General features: G+C 36.1%; 1 protein-coding gene across 2 annotated transcripts in view; it reads left to right on the forward strand.

The window, feature by feature from the left end:
• The window catches only part of USP34 (ubiquitin specific peptidase 34), a 129,774-nt gene that overhangs the window by 62,446 nt on the left and 52,989 nt on the right, over positions 1 to 14,339 (forward strand). For both annotated transcript variants that reach the window (XM_084262502.1, XM_084262503.1), the window contains exons 20-33: positions 793 to 888; positions 1,980 to 2,062; positions 3,276 to 3,430; positions 4,727 to 4,840; positions 5,771 to 5,870; positions 5,999 to 6,158; positions 6,577 to 6,703; positions 6,799 to 6,946; positions 9,640 to 9,740; positions 11,194 to 11,403; positions 12,027 to 12,152; positions 12,924 to 13,046; positions 13,169 to 13,252; positions 13,574 to 13,660. In XM_084262502.1, the coding sequence (XP_084118628.1) occupies positions 793 to 888; positions 1,980 to 2,062; positions 3,276 to 3,430; positions 4,727 to 4,840; positions 5,771 to 5,870; positions 5,999 to 6,158; positions 6,577 to 6,703; positions 6,799 to 6,946; positions 9,640 to 9,740; positions 11,194 to 11,403; positions 12,027 to 12,152; positions 12,924 to 13,046; positions 13,169 to 13,252; positions 13,574 to 13,660 (1,714 nt within the window). The remainder of the gene's footprint in view (positions 1 to 792; positions 889 to 1,979; positions 2,063 to 3,275; positions 3,431 to 4,726; positions 4,841 to 5,770; positions 5,871 to 5,998; positions 6,159 to 6,576; positions 6,704 to 6,798; positions 6,947 to 9,639; positions 9,741 to 11,193; positions 11,404 to 12,026; positions 12,153 to 12,923; positions 13,047 to 13,168; positions 13,253 to 13,573; positions 13,661 to 14,339) is intronic.

A 14,339-nucleotide genomic window follows, 5' to 3' on the forward strand; every position in this document is an offset into this window, starting at 1 on the left:
CAAGGATTGTTCCATTGGCGTGGTCAAAACTAAGTGACCTACAGTTGTCACCTGTGTGTTGCCTGGCCTAGTTGTGTGAGCTTGTCTGATCATTCAGGCCTAGATTAATCACACTTGGTAATACACACTGTTGTCGTAACTGAGGTGAAGACTGATTTTTAAATTTTTTTTTTTAACCTCCCTTCTTTGAATCCCAAGGGACTTGAAGGCTCTACTAGTCACCCACTGATAGAATAATGCAAAAGGTTATAGCAGTTTGATTTGATGTCATTCTGTTCTGATTGTATATCAAATCCTTACTGCTAATCAAAAATTCTGTTTGTAAGAAAACCTTTGAAAAATGAAGACCTGTAGTACAGCATTCCTTCTTATAACAAACTATACTACTGTCTGGTCCAACCATAGAGAACGGACTGCTGGAACTTCTGAGGAAGATTACAGTGATTATCAGCATTTTTTTTTGGCTTTTTTGACATGACATTTAAATATGTGTCCGGTTCTGAATTTTGGCTTAGACTTTTTCTGAATTAGGGCCTTTGGGAACATTTTTCATGGTCTCAAAAGGGAGTGTTCTGTTTTCTGACTGAAAATAACAACATGCTGGAGCCTTATGGATGAGAAGGAAGGCGTACTGTACTAGAAAATACTCCTGAATTCATGGCAGATGGAAAATTGAATGTTTACTTTGGGTTTATGTGTATGCAATTTTCCTGTAATAGCTGTCTAATTTCTGTAGCTTTTCTGATCTTTTTAAGCAAACCATAATACTTTGTGCCCTTTAAATTGACACAGGTGGGCAGAAAAGGAACTTAACATGATGAAACTTTTCTTTGATAATTTGGTACACTACATTCAGGCAGTCAGGGAAGGACGACATAAACACGCATTGTAAGTACACGACTGATTTTTGGGTGCTTGGTATTGTATGTTTTTAAATGTTTCTTTTCTGCTTTTCTTCTGACCTTACAAGTAAATACTTTCTATAATGGCATTACATGCTTAGGGAGACAAAGGTCTGGAAAAACTCTAACATTTTAAATAGTTTCCTTTTCCTTAAAAAAAAAAAAAAGCAAAACCTTATGTCACTTTTGTTAGATATTATGTTGAATATTTGGTTACAAATAAACCACAAAGATTGTATATATTCAAATAAATTTAAAGTGATTTCATATCATAAACTATTCAAATGATTTAGTTTTAAAATCTGTTCCCAGTACCCTTTGTAGTTCAACACGTTCATTCACGCTTTCCAATCTGTGTGATTAAAATCAGGTCTATAAACACAAGTGATCCCATTTCTAGCCTTCCAGTCCCAGAGGAACAAACTATTCATGTTTTGACAGCTGTGAAAGTCATCATGTGAATAGGGGCATCCACAACTGAAAAATGTTGCTATTTATGGGTCAAGTTTTTACTTCTTCATACACCTCTATATTGGACATTGCTCTAGTGAGAAACTGCTTTTTCAAAAACTGTCTGAAAGTGGGATGAATTGCTCTAAATTCAGGCAGAATGATACATTCTTCTGCTTCTTTGACCCTGAAGCTTCTACCTAATAGAAATAAAGTTAATCTTTTTATGCAATTAATGAAAACATTTTTATAAAGAGCAGGTATCAGCTGGAATCAGAAATTCAGAGTAGAAATACCCTAATTTTACAAGTTCAAGAAAAAATTAAGGTTCTAATAACAAAGTGATGAACTTGCATGGGACTGTGTGCCAAAAATCCCCTGTTTGCATACCCCTCCAGAAAACAACAAAAACACTGTGTCTAGTAATGCCTAATGTCTTACCACACTTGTTTGGTGTGGTTCTGTAACATGTAAAACTGGACTATAAACTGTATACTGAACTAGAAGTTCAGAAAGAAACTAAGAAGAAAAAGTTATTTATGCTCTAAGAGCATGTGTACAAGTTGCTAAAAAGTTATGACAATAAGTAGTAAATAAACTTCTTTTTTATACTAATTTAATTTTTAGATACAGCCACAGTGCAGAAGTTCAGGTTCGTCTTCAATTCCTGACCTGTGTGTTTTCAACTCTAGGATCACCGGATCATTTCAGTAAGTATTTAAGGTTACCTAATCAGAGAAGCGCCTCATAGTGAGGCTCATATAGTTCTTAATAACCAGTGTTAGCTTAAATAAATACACTAGTTTAAACAGAGTTTTAAATAATCTCTGGTACTGTTTCAAAAGAATGAAGATTTTGTTGATGAAAGCACAGAACCAACATTGGAATTGAGATTGTACTGCATTTCTATGAGAACAAGTCTTTACATTCTCTGTGCTCTGTTTTTTCTAAATATGAGGATTTTGTAGTAATTACTGAGATGAAGATAATACAGCCTGTATTTGTGGGTTTTGCCTCGTATCCATAATGTTTCCAGAGATCTTGTACTGCAGTGGATCATAATGTGGCTGATGGAATTTGAAGTTGAACCTAATTTTCTGTGCTTTTAGTAACCCTTTGGTGGCTTTCTTTTCCATGAATTGGTTTGGTCGCTGTCTTCTTTAGCCCTTGCAAACTGGTAGCCTTCAGTGTTGTCTCAGCATCAACTCTGTGCAGACTTTCAGCTGACTGTATATTGAGGTCATTTATTAAAATGACTTAAGAGAGGAGTCATTTAGCTACCTTCATTATAGACAGTCAAAATTGGCACACCATGTGTGGCTTGTCCCTCTGGTTGTTAGACTGCAGTACAGGAATGAGTGAGAATATCTGTAGCCAAGAGGCTACAAAAAACATCTTGTAACACTGTGTTTGCTGTTGTCAATAGGACAGTCACAATTCTTTTTAAATAAATTTGTTGGGATCATAAATGTTTATGTGCTAATTAAGAATATGAACTTAGGGTTTTCTTGAAAGGAGTAGCAATGAAATAGTTACCGTAATACTTCTTTCAGCCAGACTCTCAATACCCAGCTGAAAGCCGGGCTCCAGGTTGTGCCCAGTAACTACTTGGGAACTGAGAAACAGCCTGTCATTTGGTATGAGATCTCAGGTCAGCCCACACTACTCAGTGGTTTAGTAACAACTGGCAGCACTGATGACCAAAAACTCCGTCAGCAAAACCTGTAGCTGATACCAGCTCTAAAAGGGGGAAAAGTGTGTGATTCCTAACTTATGGGTGGTGCATTTTTCTTTTGTTCTTTCCAAAAACTTCTTGTCCTTACAAAAACTACCGTCATTTTTCTGTATGTATTCTTGGGTTTTGTAGAGCATCACTATGATGTTATAAAGGAGTAGTAGTTAAAAATACTTCCTTAATTTTAGGGTTGAGTTTAGAACAAGTGGACATACTGTGGCACTGCTTAGTAGAAGATTCTGAATGTTACGACGATGCACTACACTGGTTCTTAAATCAAGTACGTAGTAAAGATCAGCATGCTATGGGTATGGAGACGTACAAGCATCTTTTTTTGGAAAAGGTATGTAGAGAGTTAATTGCAACCTTATTAATTCTAATGAAAGTCTTGTTTTCCATAGCAACTCTGTTATTTAAAATAATTTCTATGAAGTATGTCTTTTGCAGTCTGTGAGGGCCCCACTCACCATGCAGTGATTTTTTTCCTCAGCTTGGAGAGAGAGGAAGAGAAGGGATTGGTGTGAATTCTTTTCCCACTAGTATTTACCTGAGTGTTTCTTTGCAAATAGCCTGTGTGTTGTATTGGTATCATAGAATGGTCTGGGTTGGAAGGCTCACCAAGGATCATAGAGTTCCAATCCCCTGCCACAGCCCATGCCACCAACCTCCAATCATGATCTAGAGAAAGCTGCCCAGGGCCCCATCCAACCTGGCCTTGAACACCTCCAGGGATGGGACATCCATCACTTTTCTGGGCAGCCTGTTCCAGCCCCTCACCACTCTCTCTGTAAAGAACTTCCCCCTAATATCTAATCTAAACCTTCCCTCCTTCAGCTTTAATTCATTCCCCCTTGTCCTGCCATTGTCTACCCTTCTAAAAAGTTGATTCCCCTTCTGTTTTTCTGCACCCTTCAGGTACTGGAAGGCTGCAATGAGGTTCCCCCGCAGCCTTCTCTCTTCTCTAGGCTGAACAAGCCCAGCTTCTTCAGTTTCTCTTTGTAGGGGAGGTGGAAGCTATGTAGCATTTCATTCCAATTAGAAAAAAAATCAGCCACCCAAAACTATACTTTTCCTTTATTATATATATCTACCTGAGTTAAAAAAACAACATTTCTTCTTTTGGGGAGAGATGTATAAATCTCATCCATAGGTCCACCGAAATATGAACATGCAGTAGTAGAGCTTTTTGCAAGAGGTCCCATCCATTTCAACAGATGACATTACAAAATTTACAGATTGTGCCGTAATTAATGTAGTTTAGTTGTTCTTCAAGGTTATGCAGCTGTTGTCTAGTTTTGTAAGCATGTGAGTGTTGAACAGACACGATGTATGCAGACAAACTGTCCTGCTGTTGGTAAGTTCAGTAGATAAAGTAGCAATAATAATTTTTGTTCCCTCTGTACTGTTACAGTCTAAATCAGTGATAGAGAGAAGTTTGTTTAAGTGAGCTACAGTTGGTATTTTTGTTCTGTATATAGAATTCAGACAGCATGATCTTTTGCAAGAATTAATTTTAATTCACCTATTTAATTTGAATGTGATTGGTAGTAACAATGACATTTTTCTCTGCTAATTAAATAAATACTCTGTAATTGCTATCTGCTTTTTTTCCACACTAAAGTGCGTTCATTTTATTTAGATGCCACAGCTGAAACCTGAAACTATTAGTATGACTGGCCTGAACTTATTCCAGCACTTGTGTAATTTGGCTCGACTGGCTACTAGTGCATATGATGGTGGCTCAAACTCAGAGGTAAGCCTAGGTTCTGTCCCCATGTTTTCCTTCTTTTGAGGGAACGGGGAATGTTAAATTACTTATCTGCAGCAGCGTATCTCTTGGGAACTTAGTGGCTTGAATATTGCTTACCAGTTTGAGATAGCAGTGTCAGAGTCCATAGTGGTGGGATCTGTACAGGTACCTGCCTCAAGGAGAGCCCTGGAAGCTCAGGACTGAAAAGTTCCTTATAGGGGACAATCAAATGGAAATAATCCTGACCTGCCCTTATGACTGGGAGCATGTGTGGCTTTTGTCTCCAGAGGTAGAGATAGGAAACCACAAAGAAAGCGGTATTTCTTGCCTGTGTATCTTCGTGCAGTTTATCATATTGTTTTGCATGATGAACTGTATTCACTGTTTAAAGAATGGGTTTATAACACTTATTTATAAATAAGATTCAGGTAACATATTATTAGGCATATTTAATTATGACTAGAAATGTGTTGTAAAATGTCTCAGTTATGATGTGCGTTAGAAGTCTTTGTTTTGTAGATTTTTAATACAGAGAAAAATAAAATAGTATACAGGGTATTTTCTGTGACTTGATTTGAGGCAATTTTTTATTAAAATTTCTATTATTGCAGTGAATACTAATAATAGTTGTTGTTCTATGGCTTCATTTAAAAGTCTTCCTGTTTGTCAAAAATGAAAATTCACTCATTTGAATTTTAACCAATACCAGTTCTCCTTATGCTTCAGGGTCTGAAAATAGTTCTCTAAAAGGTAGGATTTTACAGTAATCATTGTGTTCCGTGATGGGATAACAGAGTGGGTTTTAGTAGCTGCATCAGGAGCTAAATAAAATGTCTCAGATCAGAAAAGCGTCCCTCCCAGTAAATTAATCAGGCAGTGTTTTGTTTTGTGTGTCAGACAAACCAAGCAAACATTTTCCTTGTGTCAAAACAGTTGTGTGGCATGGACCAGTTCTGGGGTATCGCTTTGAGAGCTCACTCTGGTGATGTCAGTCGAGCGGCTATCCAGTACATCAACTCTTACTATATCAATGGTATGAATTTTTGCTTTCTGTTTAAAACATTGTAAAGGATATCTAGTGTTATCCTCTTTTTATTCTTAGTATTGAAACACATAGTCCCAAAGTTGTGCATATATAATTTACTTTAACCGATATTACAGGTAAAACCGGTCTGGAAAAAGAACAGGAATTTATTAGCAAGTGTATGGAGAGTCTGATGATAGCTTCTAGTAATCTTGAGCAAGACTCTCATTCAAGTCTGACCATTATTGAAAGAGGACTCTTAATGCTCAAGACACACCTGGAGGCTTTTAGGAGAAGGTAAATAACTCCATTGATATCTTTGGATGCAGAATATCTTTGCATTCCTCTTACCGTAATGAAGAATGAGTTATGAGTTATTTAAGCAACAGTTTATTTGTTTTTCTTTGTGTAAAGACATACTGTGGATAATTTTGAACGATAATATAAGGTTTAGCCAGTTACCAAAGTTGGCCTTTGCCACTGTATAAATATGTATGGATGTGGTTCACCTTTCCCATCCCTCACCAAAGAAACGTTTTCCAAGTTACTTTAATTTTATTTTAAAAATAGTGAGAATATCAATACATCCTCTTACTTAAAAAAATGCAGCAAATAAAGGTGTAAGTTTTATATTTCCTCTCATTTTTAACACAAAGGTTTGATAAACTAGGTTTTGACAAAAGTACTTTTTCAATGTTTTTCCCTGCTTCTTAAGGTTTGCGTATCATCTGAGACAGTGGCAGATTGAAGGTACTGGGATCAGCAGTCACTTGAAAGCCCTGAGTGATAAACAGTCATTGCCACTCCGAATTGTGTGTCAGCCAGCTGGACTTCCTGACAAGGTACTTAAATGCCCTTTTACAAGCACATCCTACATCGCTGAGGTTCGGTATGTCTGCTGCTGACTATGAAAAATAAAATACATGTTTTATTTCAGATGACCATAGAAATGTATCCTAGTGATCAGGTGGCCGACCTACGGGCAGAAGTCACCCATTGGTACGAAAATTTGCAGAAGGAGCAGATAAATCAGCAAGCACAGCTGCAGGAGTTTGGCCAAAGCAGCCGCAAAGGGGATTTCCCTGGTAAGCTGTAGTACTCATAACTGTCTTTTTTTGTCGTTATGAGGATTTATCCATTTAGAGCTTCAAATACTATGTGTTTTTTCTTCCCCAGATACCATAAATAAAAATGGCATGTGATTTATTTTCTTCTAGCTCTAACTATAGCTAACATCACCCTCACTTTAATTGTTGGTGTTGTTTCTTGACATTTATTTGAAATAGCCACAAAAATTTAAATCTGCCAGAGGTTCTTGGATCTAGCGAGGCTCCAAGTCCCATCAGACTTTTCTCTGCATTATTTTTCTTCTCATTGTTGTTGTAATTAATTATGATAGAACTTTGTCTCGTGAAATTTATACATTCCTGCCTCTGCTATTGATTCAAAGTTTCGAGGTCATAATTGAAATTAATAATTTATATTCTACATATATGTATTCCAGTCAGGTGTAAGGTTTTCCTTACTCCTGCAACTGCTTTTTAATTTACGATCATCCTGTAGCAAAAATGATTATTCATCCTCTCTTGATGCTCTTAATTTGGAATGTCACCTTGCCTCTGAGATAGTCATTGCTTGCTTTCCAGTGTGATGAATTGTTGCTCCCTTTCTTTATGTATTTGGAGTGAATGAAAATTTCTGCTTTTATTTTTTAGGATTTTTCTAAATCCTGCTCTTCAGAATGTTACTGTTTTCTGAATTATCTTTTCAATGTTTTATTTTTTTCTTCCTCGTTATGAGCAAGAGTTAGCTGGTAATACATATTATCTAAACAAATTCTGTCCATTAACTTTTCCTCACACCACTGACTATTAGCAAATGTGTAATCATGAATCAAACTTCCTTTTGATAGTTCAACAACTGTATAAATGTTTCACTGAGACACAGTGTCAGTAAATGAGACTGAATGTTAGGCATCTTAATTACTTCATGAAATCCTTTTCCAGCCACTGGTCAGAAGCTGCTATTGTGAAGAAAATAGGATAGCCACATAGCAGAAAAACTTATTTTTGGTTTAACTGGGATTTTAGAAATACGTGATTCAGAAAATTCAGAATTGCAGCCCTACAGCAGCTGCAGTTCAGTCATGTCACATATATACAGTGTATTTTGGTTTGTGGAATGCCTGTCCTGTAATTTTGTATGCTTTGTGTGGATGTTTATTTGTTTTTTCTGTGTTTATTACATTAATCATTAACATGCCATAACTGTGGGAAACTGAAGAACCGTAAGATTTGTATTTGTCAATTCATAAACCTGGTGTCCTTTGCAAAGTTTGGAGCCTGTACTGATGCCCCTAAAGTACTTTGTCTTATAAGCTGTATCTGCAATAGCTGATAGATGCAAAAAATCCTTTAAGAGGCTAACTCTCTTATTAACCAAACTCTTGAAGACCTGTTTCTGTCTTGTTCTGTGCTTGCCACCGTGTGATTGGAATAATCGAGTCACCTTATTTTTACTTTTCAACTACTAATTTTGAGAATATAGGACTGAAACTGAGATGTGTGGTTAAAACCTGTACTTTTACTCACCCATACCCTGTTTTGGGGACTCTTTTGTGTAGATTAAACCCCTCTCCCCTCAAACAAAAAACCCAAGGACTTTGTAATAACATTTTGTTGGTTTGTGAGTTATGGTTCGGTATATTGACTGTTTACACTGAAAAACCCAGGTCATTATACATCAAAGGAGGCACATAAGGTACATCATGCACAGTTCTGTGTCAGTGACCTTTTACTGAGTCCGTTTTAATATATCCGTATTAGTTAATCTACAACAAAACCCAATTCCTGGTTAGGAATCTGAAATGGTGATTATTTAATCAATTTCAGGAAAAACCTGTGTAGACTTTATCAAATTCCAGTAAAAATGAAAGGCTCATGATGTCAGAGTACTAGTTTTTCTTTTGCTGCTTCTTTATAGAGCTAAATCTCATCATCCTCCATTGGTTTTTTAGTTGTTTCCTCAGGTGGGAAGACACTGGTACTGTAGATAAATGGTACAGACTGTTTGTATCGACTTGTGGCTCTTGGAATTCTACAAATAATATTCTGTTGTGAAGCATGTTCAGGTTACAGAACTTGGAGTTTAAAAATGGTTTCTGAAGAAGCCTCGTAGAAATCCCGGTATAAGGCTGTTCTTCACTGGTGTGGAGGCCCAGGGCCTAGTGTTGGGAATTGTGTACTCTTACGAACAGTGACTGAAGAGCACAGCTAATTTCAGGTTGTTACAAGTGTCTTCGTGCACTGGAATTGGTGGTTAGAACTGTATGAGCACTCTGATGTATAGAGTCATTGCTCATTGCAATTCTTGGTTACTGCTTGATTTCCTGTGCCAAATGAAATTGAATTCTTAATCTTCTGTTCATATTCCTTGTTCAGTGTTGAGAGTTCTTTGAAGGGTCTTCTCAGGTTTTCCTTTCTGAAATATATATGATACCTTTACTTCCAACTTACAATGAAGTAAGATGGTAATAATTTTCCATCATCTTTTTCTGGCATAGCATAATTTACTACAAAATATGGAAGGCGTGGTTTAATCTGTATTGTTTTCACTTCAAGAAATTTAGTTTATTGTAATAACTTGTTTTCATAAGGAAATTACATTCATTTTTTGCATTATTTTAATTGCAGCTGAAGGGTCTGCTGTCAAAAATAAGTTTTAGCACTTTCATTAGAAAATGGAACTAGGATTTAATGAAATAATGTCTTTATCCTAGGTGGCCTCATGGGACCTGTGAGAATGATTTCATCTGGGCATGAGCTGACAACTGATTATGATGAAAAGACGCTTCATGAACTGGGTTTTAAGGATATGCAGGTATTACCAGCCTATAGATAGCAGTTACTGGAAAAGATTGCTTGATAAGTTGCTTTTGTCTTGTACAGCTGATACACGTAGACATGGTGGAAGGTGTATTTTTCTTTGGGAGCATCCTGTGGTTTTCTGAAACTGTTTCACACTATCCAACATGTGCCTCCTGTAAGCTCAAACTAACAGTGTCAGCCCTTGCTGCTGTTGTCAGTCTTTAAAGTAATGAACAAGTTAAAAAAGCTAATTATAGTTCTGCTAGCAAATGCAAAAACATGAGTGGAAGAAAACTTTCTGGTTATTCCATTCACTAAGGAAATCTGGACACCAAGGAAGACTAAGTCAAGTATATATATTTTGTCTGAATTGTTGAACTCGTCTCCATAACAGCGATGACCTGCATGGGTTAAATCTGAATGAAATTTTAATGCTTATTTGTAATTTTTGAATTTCCATTCAGCATTCCTGCTAGAGCAGTCTGCTTGTAAACTTGCTGAAGGCCCAGAGTGTCTAGAAGCCAAATTTGGTTTGTATAAGGGTGAATGGCATCATGTCTGTTCTAGGGAGATGGGACCTTAACAGCACTTATCAGCAGATCATCACATACATTCTTTCTGTCTAAAAGAAAATACACCTTCCACCTAACACACACTTTCAGGGAGCTGCTAATGTAGAAATACTGTTGCTGGTCAGTATGCTTATACGTGCGCCACTGCTGGCTCTTAGCTGTTGTAGCAGGTGGTATGTCTTGACTCTTGTGGTTCCAAATTGGTTGATCTTTTGGTCTGCATGTTCACTTGTTCATTTGTTCCTTTTGCTAAAGGAATTGAGTTAATTCAAAAGCAAAACCAGATTTTAAAATAATTTTTTCTTGCTGACAGAGATAATTTTACAGAATTGAGCTATGATGCCGTCTCACGTGAGTTCCTGTGTTTGCAGAATTGCTGGGTGTGATCAATTCATGCAGGTGATAACAAGTCAGCAGGAACAGTTCTGAGAATGGCTTTCCACCACGGGGTTATGCCAGTGTGACAAATGTCTGCTTTGCCAGCTGCACTGTATTTGTATTGATACGCCCTTGTTATCATTCTTCTGGTCCTTTGAGCCAATTTACCTCATTTTTCCTCTGGAATAGTTTTTGTGCTGTTTCGTTGATGTACTGAGAAGTCAAGACCGGTACTAGAGTCTCCCCAGCCTGAGTGGCAAAATAAGGGATGAGAGACAAGGAAACAGGATTGTCTGCTGTAACAACAGCTTATGCAGCTACTCCATGAATGCCTTAAGTGAAAGCAAAACCAAGCTGTAATTATGGCAGTTGCTGAAACTGCTGCTCATAAAGATTTTACAACAAAGATACTAATGCATCTTTAAGTTTTTAATTCAGATCCTATTGAAAACATTCTGTGGCCTTAGTATGTGCATTTTAAAATTGTGTCTGTCCTACTTGTTTCTCTGTTTCTAGATGGTGTTTGTATCCTTGGGCGCACCAAGGAGAGAACGTAAAGGTGAAGGTGTTCAGCTTCCAGCATCTTGCCTACCTCCTCCTCAGAAGGACAACATTCCAATGCTTTTACTCCTGCAAGAACCTCATCTCACCACCCTTTTTGATCTGTTAGAGATGCTTGCCTCTTTTAAGCCTCCTTCTGGAGAAGTGGCTATGGAAGATAGTGAGGTAATTTAGAGTAATTCTATTAGAACAATTACATTTAAGTCTTTCTTAATTGGATCCATTTTTCTTATCTAGCCTACTTCTTGTATACTCTATCCAGTTGGTAGATATATTTATTCTCTGTTTATGCACATTTCATGTATGGTATAGTCAGTATCATGATTTTTCTGATTTTCTTAGCAACATCATTCTGATATATTTTAAATGTTCTAAATATTGTAGAAGGTATAAAAAAGTAATTCCTAAGACAGAATATCGGTGACTTAAATAGATGTGGCGAGTAACAGTGGGAGTTGGCTTGAAGAATGTTCTGTAAGGGTTTTATTGCAGAAACTCAAGTTTTATGTCTTACATGCCATTGCTACATTGTGGGAAATTAAATAGCCACTAGTATAGTTCAACCAGTAGTTTGTTTTGTTTACACTCAAGTATTTGATACACTCAAATATGTGATATGCTGTAAATATAATGAGACTTAAGTGTTTTGCATGTTCAAAGATCATGTTAATTTATGAATTTATATTAGATAGGAAACATAGCTTCTTAATTAAAAATGAATACATTTCTGGACTTCAAAATCTGATTTTCACCACAAAGTTCACAATAATAATTCTTGCTCTTGTCAGAGTGCAAGGTGTGAAGAACTCCATCTCCACGCAGAAAACTTATCCAGACGTGTCTGGGAACTGTTAATGCTTCTGCCAACATGCCCCAATATGTTGCAGGCATTCCAGAACATTTCAGATGAGCAGGTAAACAACAAATGCTGATTTTACATGTTTGCTATACATGGATGCTTTCTAGTGGTTTACTTGAGTTTTACCCAAACAGGAATGTTAACTAGTAAGTATGCTAAGTATGCTGAGAGACAAATAAACCTAATAAGCAATAATTCTTAGGAAATTAAACAGAGGTATCAGTTTCCAAAGCTTTTTTTTATTTTTTAAAATGATTTAATGGATAAGAAGAGTAGTCAGTTCTAACTGTAAGAATAGTTTGGTTTAAATTCAAGTACTAATTTCTTCATTTGGAGCCTGGCTTTAACATGATGCCTGTTGTCCTAGCAGTCCTTTTGGACTCTCTTCTATATGTTTGAAACATTGATACTTAACTAGTTGGGTTTTTTTGCCCTATATATGAAATTTCTGCAACTTTTAAAGTCGTTGAAATGGCATGTCAACTGTTTGGTTTTAGATATTACAGTTCTTAATGCATTAGGATTTTGGTGTAAGTTAGAATTTAGAGTGTGACATTTGGTTTCCTTTACTTTAAAATTGTGTGTACCTTAGGTTATAATAATGTTGGGGATTTACTCAAATTTCAGGGCTGTATTCAAATTACTCAAATTGTTAATCGTGTATAGAAATGGGCTTGAAATTGTCTAATTTCAAATAATAGAAAATTAGAAACCAAATAATTTGTCCATGTTGCTTTAAAAAAATCCTTTTCTTGCATTTTTAGATAGAACAGCATTGCATATAATTGTGTCAATTGTTTTCTTGGGGTTATTTTTATCTTTTAAGGGTAATGATGGCTTTAGCTGGAAGGATCTTCTCCGAATAAAAAGTGCCCATAAACTTTTGTATGCCCTGGAAATTATTGAAGCTTTGGGCAAGCCCAACAGGAGAATAAGACGTGAATCTACGGTAATAGTTTCATGCACAGTTATATATGTTTTTATCTCTGAACCAAAGCATATATTAAAGAGTTATTTTATAGCATTTTAGTTCTGTAACTTTTTACAATGAATTGTTCTTGTTCTCTTTAGGGAAGCTACAGTGATCTTTACCCAGACTCAGATGATTCAAGTGAAGATCAAATAGAAAATAGCAAGAACACATGGAGCTGCAAGGTTTGATTTCCTACAGTATTCTGTGGCACCAAATACAGGTTTTCAAAACAGATGTGAAGTGATAACTCATTTAAAACATTACCTATGTTGGTGGGTTTCTTTGATGGCAAATTTAGGTATAACATTTCAAAGTTGCTCTGTGTTATCAGGCCTGTAAATTTGTAATTGTTGTGTACAGCTATTTCATTTGTTTTACATTAAATATCCAGATGAGTAATTTATCAGGTTATTTATTTATAAAACTTAGGTGGATGTCTAGATGAACTTAGTGATATGTCTGCGTTTGCTTTTTCTCACTTTGGTTCCATAATGCACTTGCAGTTTGTTGCTGCTGGAGGACTCCAACAGTTACTAGAAATTTTCAATTCTGGAATCTTAGAGCCTAAAGAACAGGAGTCATGGACTGTGGTAGGTGCTTATTCACCCTTTTCCTCCAGAATAACATAGCTGCCCTTTGTAAAGTCTTCATCACTTTTAGCCTTTGTTACAGTTACTTTTCTGTAGCAAGTGAATTAAATGAATTCTAGAATGAAACTCCCCAGAGTCTATGAAATAGTGTATTTTATATATCTGGAAGAATTTGTTTTGTATTTATAAATAAAAAGATCCTTCATACTTCTGCTTTTATATATTTTGAAACCACTTTTTCTCTTTTCATTACATATTGTTTAATATTTTTTGTCCAAATCAATCCTGATTTGTAGAACGTAAAGTTGTAGATCATGGGAACATCTTAGAGAAGAACAAACTGGGTTCTGTCCTTGGGAATGAGTGTGACTGCATTGATAATATTATTGCATTTCTGGCTTTAAAAAAAGTTGCCAGAGAGGAAGGGGGTACTTTTAATTTTTCCTTGAAGCTAGTTTTTCTTTTTTATTTTCAATTCTGTGGAATTTGAGTTAAAAAGTTTAACTGCCTCAAGCTCTGAATCATATGTACATAAAAAGATACGAATGATCGAGCATACACACGTATGTATAAAACAGATGACAGTTACTGAAATACTAGAAGGAAAGCAGGTTAAAATTTGATGGTTTTTTATCTGATTTTGATGTATTCTAAAATTATTTCAATATTAGAAACAAAT

Source organism: Gallinula chloropus (assembly GCF_964237585.1).
Source record: "Gallinula chloropus genome assembly, chromosome: 3".
NCBI lineage: Eukaryota > Metazoa > Chordata > Aves > Gruiformes > Rallidae > Gallinula > Gallinula chloropus.